Here is a 10000-nt window from a genome sequence, read left to right on the forward strand (position 1 = left end):
CCACCGTGCCCCCCATGATGAAAAACATATCTTTTTAAAATTGCATGTCCACAATTTATTTTTTACCTTTTAAATGAACCAAAAACTTTTACTCAAGCACTGTTTGTTGTTTTAAATTTTTACAAGGAGATAAGTATCTTCTTAGTTTGCATGAATCCGCTGCACTGTACTGTTGAAACACATTGTGTGTGTGTGTGTGTTTGTGTGTATGTGTGTGTGTTTGTTTGTGGTTTCAGCTCTGATGATTTTCTGCTCCACTTGGAAGCAGCTGAGGCCACAAGGCTGTGCGACGTCGCTCTTATCACACACGCACACAGACACACAGACACACACACACACACATTTTCTGCTTTATATGTGCTACTCAGTTATTTCTTCAAATACACAGTCCTTTTTCCCATAATTACACCTTTAATCTGTCAATTATCATCTATAATGCACTGTATCAGGTTAAGGACTATTTTAATTCCAGTATAATAATATAATAATTATACAATATAAAACAATCAAATTGCCTCTCAGCTGTTGGTTGACTCCCAGTATGAAAAACGATAAACGTGGTCCAAAAAAAAAAAAGTCAAACAGATTTTCTACTGTTTTCTTTCATTCGAATAAATATGGTACAAATGCTGTTATATATTTTGTTTCCATCAATTCAATCCATCAAAACATACACCTTAAAGGTGGGGTCTCCGTTGTTTGAGAAATGCTTCAGAAAACTGCGTCAAGCCGACAAACAAAACAAAAATCAAAACAAACGTGTAGCCAATGAGCAGAAAGGGGCGTGTCTTGTCAATATGGGCGGAGAGAGTGTTCAGTGCGCATGTGTGACATTAGCAGAAAGCGGTTTTAACATTGACATGGAGGATAAAAACAAAGAAAGAAAGCGAAGAAAGTCTTACGATAAGGTAAGAAGTAGGACGTGTTAATATACACTCTAAAAAACGATTCGTTGGCTGAACAACCATTACTTTTAAAAATAAATAAACTAAACACAAATAACAAAGTAATTTTAACTTTCCAACCTCTACTTAGCATATATAGTGTCTGTAACATAAATATATAAGTTACAAGGTGAACCTAAATGTATGCATAAATATAATGAAAAAACATAAGTCACGTCAACTAGTATTAAAATTGCATCAAAACTAAGTAATTATAACATAATATTTTAAGTTTGACTGTGAGCCACGTGATATGCAAATCTGGAAAAAACTGGAGCCATTTTGTGACGCACATGTGAAGACGGTGGAAAGAGGTAAGCTTAACTTTCAATAAACTAAGCAAAATATTCGATTTTGAGGTTTTGAAATTAATAAACACTTGTTTGTAGTGTTAGATGAAGATATTTTCTGAAACGCAAAGAGACGAAGACGCTGAAAAGAGGTAAGATTTGTCGTTTTAACGTACATTCGTTTATTTGTGTTTGTGTTTGCGTTTGTGGTCAAGAAAGAAACTTTTTTAAATTGAATTTCTGAATTGCTACGAATTTAGCTTCAACAATTAGAAACGTGTTACTTGAATACTTATGAAAGTCCAGTTTGTACAAGTAAGTTATTGTATGAAAGGAGGAACGAGTGTGCACGCGATTGTCCGCCTAAAAGCAGTGTGCCTCCATCGAATGAATGTTCTAGTAGTTAATTTGTTTATTTCAGAGGTATATGACCATGCATCGCGTTGGCATGTTTGCATTAAGATAAGGGCGAATTCTGACGAATCTGTTCCCGCCCTGCTCCGTGTAACGCTTTGCAGTTCTTTGTTCAATTACCACCTTGGCTTGAAACTTAACTTTTCTTATAATAATGAGAAACTTCTACGCATGCGTAAATGCGGAGCAGAAGGGCGTGACACGCTTCCGACATCCGCTGGTCTCAGCATAGCACATTATGCAAAAACGTGATCTATTAATATCTTTAAATAACAGTATTGATAAATTACCAGTATATGAGTATTTTGCCAAAAAAAGGTGATGCGTCATTAGTATATACAATCTTTTACTGAAAAGGTCTATGCTAGTAAGACTCTGCAATGTCTTGCCTATTCATACTAAATATAAAACTTTTTTCTCTTTCTAGCTCAGAGCAAGAAAGTGTTGCAAAGGGGGCAGCATCAAGGAAGTGTCCTGTTTGTTTTTTTGTTCAAAATATGTTAATTTGACACATTTGTTGTACATTCATGATGTGTGGTTTTAGGCTTCACCATTGTATTGCAGCCTGTTTCAAAAAATAAAGTGAAATGCTTTATTTTGTGTGATTTGCATGTGTAATTTATTTTAGTGAAGTGACATGGTGACCCATACTAGGAATTTGTGCTCTGCGTTTAACCCATTCAAGCAGCAGTGCAGTATGCAGACCAATAGCTGATGATCTAAAATAACTTAAAATTTTACATTGGTTCAACTCAATTAATTATCTTTTTTTAACATAAATGAGCTTAAATTTTAAGTTAACTTAACTTGCAGTTACTTAGCAGATTCTACCATGTTACTTATATTTTTAAGTAAACAATGTTGAGTGTACCCAAAAATTTAAGTACATATAACAACAGTTTTCTTGTTAATTTTAAGTAATTTTTTTCCAAGTTGGGTTTACTTAAAAAGTGTGATGCAAAAATGGTGCATACATATTTTAAGTAAATCCAACACATCATTTTTTAGAGTGTAGGATCAGCTTTCCAGCGCTGGAGAGAACTGAAGGAGCAGGAAGTTGGTCACATATTCACAGATTGGAGTTTCCTGAGTCAATAACTCCTGAGCTAAACGCTGTTACTACACAAATAACACCTCTTTTCTATCGTAGTAATGTAGAGACGCAGCTACAACCGTGTTTTGTGTAGTAACAGAGTTTAGCTCAGGAGTTATTGACTCGGGAAACTTCAATCTGTGAATATGTGACCAACTTTACTTAAGACGCCGAGGCGCTTTTTTCCTTCTCGATAGGTGAGTAACGTTGGTTTTGTTTTGTTACACAGAACTAATATATGCCTTTGTCCTTTACATGATTATACTTGTGTGTCATTTTTGCTTGTTTATTTATCTGCAATCGTATTGTTCTTCCCTTCAGCTATGATAAAGACACATTTCTTTCCATTAGTTGCCTGGGTTACGTATGTATGTGTGGGCGGAGCTATCAATACAGGGGTGGGACCCATTTGGGTTAGGGGCGTGTTTGTTTTGGTGATTTCAAATGTCGACATTGGCTTTCAAACAACGGAGACCCCACCTTTAAATTAAAGTAGCTATAAACAGTCACTCCACCATGACACTTTTTAACCAAAGTTAAAAAAAAGAACAAACAAATACAAACCCAACTTGTGTTTACCAAAGAACCTTTTTTTCTTTGAAAATCTTTATTCCTATCACATAATCATCAGATGTTTATGATAAACTTTGCATATTAAAACTTTAACGGTCTTTCTAGCACGTTCCATCATCTTCTAACCATGTGACTCGATCCGAATAGAAAAAAAAAGAAAATAAATAAACAAGTGATATTTAGGGACAAAAAACCTCCAACCAACTACAGAACGTACGAGACGAGAAGTGGTGTGTGACGTACATGCGTGTGTTATTGTGGATATATTTATGTTCATGTGTACATAAATGATCAGCTCTTTATATTAATATAAAATATAATGAGTATTATTCAAATAAATATCGTGTGTGTGCGTGTGTGTGTGTGTGTGTGTCATTACACATTTTATAAAATAATATTAATTAACACAATTGATAGAATTTTCAAAGATATTTCCACACAATTTAAGTCTTTTTTTTTTACCCGAGTACCGAGTGTGTATTGCACAACTGCATCCTGTAAATAAGATGATTTATTAATTATTTATTCATTCTTCATTTAAAATCTACCGCAGTATTTGTGAGAGCATGCAAATTAGAGTCGGTACTTTTGTTACCATAGAAACCGCATAAGGATTAAGATATCGAGGTAAGGTTCTCTGAATCTGTATTGCTATCGTTGCTTAACAAATGGTTGAGGTCAGTAGGATCACATGACCTGGGTCCAGTGCTAGGTAGTGAACATCAGGGCACGGGGTAAAGAGAGAGGAATACTTTAGCTCACATTCACAGTTTCTAAATTGGGAGTGAGCTTGGGCTGGTTCTCGCATGTGTGTGTGTGTGTGTGTGTGTGTGTGTGTCACTCTGTGTTGTCAGCCATGGGAATATTGTAGCTCTTGACTAGAGGCTGCATGAAGAGGCCAACAGTTCCAGAAACGCAAACCAACACAAAGATACAGAGGAAGAGCCGGTCGATTACCATCGCCACATACTTCCAATCCTCAATGACCTGAAAACCAAAAGAAACCAGAGCTTTATAGACGAATATTCAGTTTTTTTTATTTTTTATTTAACAATTCATTTAATATACCTGTATCACCTGAAGAATATATATGTATATATATATCAAGTGTCACGCATTGAGAGTGACAGTCACGCATTTCGGTCTTTTGTCACCGGGCAGGAATCAAGCGCGTCTCAGCCTGTAGCTCTTATTCGAGCCTGACACTTATCAGCCAATCAAAAAAAAAGAGGCTACACAATAGCCAATCAGAAAATAGCACTATTGTATCTGGGTAATATTTAACGCAACAACCAATGAAAAAAAAAACATGTTCATTAGAGAGGGTATTTTCGATGGTCGGTTTGAACGAAACCTCAACACGAAACAGCCCGTCTCTGGACGGGACATTGTCCTCAATCATGACCCTAAAAAGAGATGTCACGCTTGCCTGTCTTCAAAACTTGAGAGCCCTGTGTATATATATATCGTCGCTGTCGGGCGGAATCCTCATATCTCCAAAACCATTATTTTTCAGGAAATATACCGCCGTACCTTATCTGCAGTGCACAGGGTTTAGTCCGCGTTGCAGTGGATTGTCTTGCGCTAAATTCCTGTCCTCAGACAAGCACCAGGACTAGCGGGGGTCAAGATTTTTTTTTCTTTGAGCCCAGTTTTTTGAAGACATTTACCTCAGAGGACGTGTTGATTCAAGCTATTTTCAAGACTTTAGATTACGTGATTGTGGTTAATAACTTGTAAAAATAACAGACCCACGTGGGGACTGACCAATAGCATCGATATGTGAAAAAATATGAAATTGACCAAATTTGGACATACGAGGTTTCCGCCCTACAGCGACGATATACATATATTTTTTTTAAAGTTATTCAAAGTCCAAAATATATCATTCTGCTTATACCACATGGATGTACTAAACTTAAATTCGGATCATTTTAAGAAAAGTGAAGGGATTACAGCAATGCTCACCGCTTCATCATCATCCTTGCTCTTTATCTTATCAGCGACGTATCTCACGCCTTCCATGGCCTCTTCCATATCTGCCGACTGCTTCACTGCCACCCGTTTCCGAACCTCTGTGCTGTCCTGCATTTCTCTGTTCCTACAGCTCATGATTTTGGAGTCAATGTTCGCAAAGACTGTTGAATCCACCAGACCGTCCTGCTCTCTTTTATGAACGTTCTCTGAGCACGAGTGATGTTGGTGCTTGTGCTGGAAATTCTCAGGGATGTTTGACGATCCAGGCCTTTGCATGAACAACAGCGCTGGAAGGCGACGCAAAAAGAAGCTCTTGACCCACGGTGGCATGGTGTGTGTGCTTGGAGAACGGTGATGAATGTTTAGTACGCACACGCTGGTAACAATGGAGAAGGTCACCAGCACCATGGCGAACATCAGGTACTTGCCTATGAGTGGCACAGCCAGCGAGGTTGGAGGCACGATCTTGGAGATGAGAAGCAGGAAAACGGTCAGGGCCAGGAGAACCGAGATACACAAAGTTATCTTCTCACCACAGTCTGAAGGCAAGTAGAAAACCAAGATGGCCAAAGATGTGATAAGAACACAAGGAACAATCAAGTTGATGGTGTAGAACAGTGGCTTGCGTTTGATGATGAAGTCGTAAGTGATATCCAGGTAAGTGATGTCGTCTGGGTCTTCGTTCTTGCGACCGGGAAGTGACACGATGTCCCACTCGCCGCTGGGTTTGAAGTCGTCACGGCTTGCGAAGTCAGACAGCAGGACCAGGTCGATCTCTGTGTGGTCGTAAGTCCAAGAGCGGAACTTCAGCGTGCAGTTCTGCTGGTCGAACGGAAAATTTCGCACCTCGATCCTACATGCGCTTTTATAGATGGCTGGAGGCAACCAAGCAACCTCACCGTTACTGGAAATGACAGCATTGGAGTAGAAGGACACCTCGTAAGTCCCGTCTGCACTACAAACCCAAAACAAAGAAACAGTTTTTAATCTTCTGTTGTTAATCCATCCATCCATCCATCCATCTTCTGTACCACTCATCCTACACAGGTCCCCAATGAGCCTGGACACTATCTCAAGGCACTTGGTGTACAAAACGAGGGACAATACACCACATGACACTGTTGTATTATCTTATATTAATTGCTCTTGAATTTTTCTGTAAATCAGACTAAAGGCCAGCAGGTGTTAAAATGGAAAAACACATGATTGTTGGCTCTAAGGGGCTTTTTACACCTGGTCACTTCATGCGTTTTCTGTGATCAGATAGCTATCCGATGGTAAAAAGACCAGGTCTAAATGCCCTCCGAAACGTTTTGGAGAAGGACATAAATCCGATGGTACAAACCACTTCAGGAGGTGGTCTGGGACGCATTTCAGAGGAAACTGGACAGGTGTAAATGAATGTGGTTTTTCAAGCCACATACGTCAGCGCTATACTCCTCCCAAACGGAAGTACGTCACTCGCAGGTCATCTTTCACCCAGGTGTCTTGTCGGGTCTTAAAACGCGCTGCTGCCACCAGCGAAAACGCAGCAAACAGTAAACGCTGTTTTTTGTAGCATAAACGTCGTAACGAGTTTTTTCGTCTTCTTTTTGATCGCCTTCTGAAAACCGCAAACACCAAAGTGTGTTCCATTTCAATTACCCCGGAAATGAGGTAAAATATATTCGCATTTTGAGCGGGAGTAGAAAGATCAGATCGATATCCGATTCGCCGAGACGCGTTTATGTGGCCTAATGTAAATGGAACAGTTTTAACAAATCAGATAGCTATCGGATGAGAGAAAACACATGAAGTGACCAGGTGTAAAAAGGCCCTAAGTGTGTTCTCTTGCACATCTCATCTCGCTAATGCATGCCTAATCTCTACAGAGATCCCTGAGTGCCCCGGACACTCTCTCCTGTATGAAATAAAGATGTCTGTACACAAACACGAGTGTTTATCCGGACACTCAACAATCCTGAGTCACTCTGCTATTCTGGTATCATCTCCGAGCATCTGCTTTAGCTTTAGCTGAAGTTAGACTTTAGACTTTTAACTGCCATGAACACGATTTATATCATTTTTAGTTGTAGTTGTTTATTTTGTTTATTCATTTCTGAGGGTTGATTTTCCTTTGTTAACGTTGGGATGGAGCTAAGTTGGGTATTGTGTTGAACACGGACATTTTTGTTCGTCACAATTTTACTAAGAACAAATTTATAGTTATTTAAGAAGTAGAATTTTTTTTGTGATGCTACGTCGCCTCTTGGAAGACGTTACGTTTCCTCAAGTGGACGTCTCAGTTGTCTGAAGCTAGGTTCGTTCTCAATGCTTGAAAAACACTGTTTTTCTTTCACTCTGTTTTTTTTTTTATGCGTCTATGAGCAGCATTGTCGTGAAGCTTCATCTCTGGCTAAAAATGGATTATTGGGGGGTAAAAATCCTCTTTAATCTGGTGCTCCTGAGCTGCTGTGGGTCAAACTGTAATATAATTTCTGTAATATAATTTCACAGTCAGCACTGCGTCAGGACAGAATGAGCAGAAAACTGGTGTTTATACATCGTACAGCGACTCAGAAGTCTAACCACAGAGTGACGAGCGGGAGCTGCGGCCAATCAGAGAGACCACAGAGAAAGCGATATTATGGAGATTGTGTATTTTTTTTTCTGTTGCTGAAATTTTTTAAATTTCCAGGCAGCTAACAAACAACATTCTGCAGATTTACATTCATGGTAGAATTTGTGTAATTACACACACACAAAAAAAAAAAAAAAACACACGTAAAAACACGACAGACTGGCAGACTCACTTATTGTAGAGAACGATGTCTGGCAGCCAAATGTGCTGCGAAGGAAGACGAACTTTCATGACCCCTTCGTACTCGTCTGGATTCCACATTAATCTGTAATCGTTCCACACCTCAAACACACAACAACAATAACAGCTCAGAGCACAAAACTACACACTATTATTTCTGAACCCAAACTAGAGATCATATTAATGTAAGGAATAAAACTCATGCTGTAAGAAGAAATAGAACCACTTATGGGGGATTTGATGAATCTCAGCTACTTAGTATATTACCTGAACTTATGATAATATTACCTGAGTGAGCCAGCAGTTGGTGGTCATAATCTGTTCCCTTTCATTCTGAAAGCAGATAATCAGGTATTATTCACAGGTTTGTGTGTGTGTGTGTGCGTGTGCGTGTGTGTGTGTGTCTCACCACACTGATGAGCTGAGCTAGAGACACCTGGATGGCGATGGTCACCTGCTGGCTCTTGTTAACTGCTGGTCGTATGAGCTTGTTGTAGCGCTCAGGAGACAGGAGGTAATTAATTAATCGCTCCTCCACCTCAGCGCACAGCGCCGCTATACAAGACACAAAAAAAAAAATAAAAAAAATACAACAATGAAGAGACACGATGTGGAAAAGCAAAGAGACTTCCATGATATTATGAAGACGTGACGATTTAACCCCTTCATCTCCTCACAGAGTGTCATTCATTCATTCATTCATCTTCTACCGCTTATCCGAACTACCTCGGGTCACGGGGAGCCTGTGCCTATCTCAGGCGTCATCGGGCATCAAGGCAGGATACACCCTGGACGGAGTGCCTACCCATCGCAGGGCACACACTCTCATTCACTCACGCAATCACACACTACGGACAATTTTCCAGAGATGCCGATCAACCTACCATACACGTCTTTGGACCAGGGGAGGAAACCGGAGTACCCGGAGGAAACCCCCGAGGCACGGGGAGAACATACAAACTCCACACACACAAGGTGGAGGCAGGAATCGAACCCCAACCCTGGAGGTGTGAGGCGAACGTGATAACCACTCATAGGGTGTCAGTTACTGTTCTGTATGATGTACTTTATGTTGCTAGGAAACTTACCTTATGTAGCACCGTAGTCCTGGAGAAACGTTGTCTCATTTCACTATGAACTGCGTCAACTATATATACGGTTGAAATGACAATAAAAAATAAATAAATAGATTTATTTGCCTTGACTGGAACTGACACTCTCTGAACTTTAAACGTATTGGACAATAAGAAACGGGAGCACTGAATGATACTGCATATTTTCAGCCATGCGTACAAAATTAGCATCTTTAGTGCATGTGATATCTGGAAGCCTGCTACAGGCTCCATAACAGTTCATTATCTGCTTTATCATCAATTTTATGACAAAGTAATAAAGTCATGTTTGTATCATGAGAGGAGTCAGAGTGGTATTATTGTACACACACACACACACACACACACACACACACATACACACACATACACTCATCAGTCACAGTTGCCATGTGCTTGAGGCCTTGACTCCCAAGTCTCCGGACATCAGATCACTATGACTCAATTCATCACATTCTAATCAGCATTTGTTTTTACTACACAATTACACACTCTTTAGTCTTTATGGAGATGCAAATGAACAAAAAACATCCATCATCTTTCGATTCTGCTTTTCTTACAAAGCTTTCTGAGGAACCAGGTGACAGAAGGCACAAAGCAGGAACACCCTGGACTCATCACAGGGCAAAATCACACAACATAAAGATCTCATTCAGGCAAAAATGCATGTCTTTGGACTGTAGGGGGAAACTGGAGTATCTGGAAGAAACCCCCAAAGTTCAGGGGTGAACATATAAACTCTACACATGCAGGAATCGATCCCCTAACCCTGGATTTGTGAGGCAGATGTGTTATGA

General features: G+C 39.7%; 1 protein-coding gene across 1 annotated transcript in view; it reads right to left on the bottom strand.

Annotated features, from left to right (window-relative positions):
* Nucleotides 1–3887: 3887 nt before the first annotated feature.
* The window catches only part of LOC132855925 (neuronal acetylcholine receptor subunit beta-2-like), an 8621-nt gene continuing 2508 nt past the window's right edge, over nucleotides 3888–10000 (bottom strand). The window contains exons 2-6 of the mRNA XM_060885212.1: nucleotides 8501–8646; nucleotides 8380–8424; nucleotides 8084–8193; nucleotides 5283–6246; nucleotides 3888–4301 (exon numbers count right to left, since the gene is read on the bottom strand). Coding sequence (XP_060741195.1) covers nucleotides 4152–4301; nucleotides 5283–6246; nucleotides 8084–8193; nucleotides 8380–8424; nucleotides 8501–8646 — 1415 coding nt within the window. The 3' untranslated portion in view covers nucleotides 3888–4151. The remainder of the gene's footprint in view (nucleotides 4302–5282; nucleotides 6247–8083; nucleotides 8194–8379; nucleotides 8425–8500; nucleotides 8647–10000) is intronic.

This window comes from Tachysurus vachellii, chromosome 13 (assembly GCF_030014155.1).
Source record: "Tachysurus vachellii isolate PV-2020 chromosome 13, HZAU_Pvac_v1, whole genome shotgun sequence".
In the NCBI taxonomy this organism is placed as follows: Eukaryota; Metazoa; Chordata; class Actinopteri; order Siluriformes; family Bagridae; genus Tachysurus; species Tachysurus vachellii.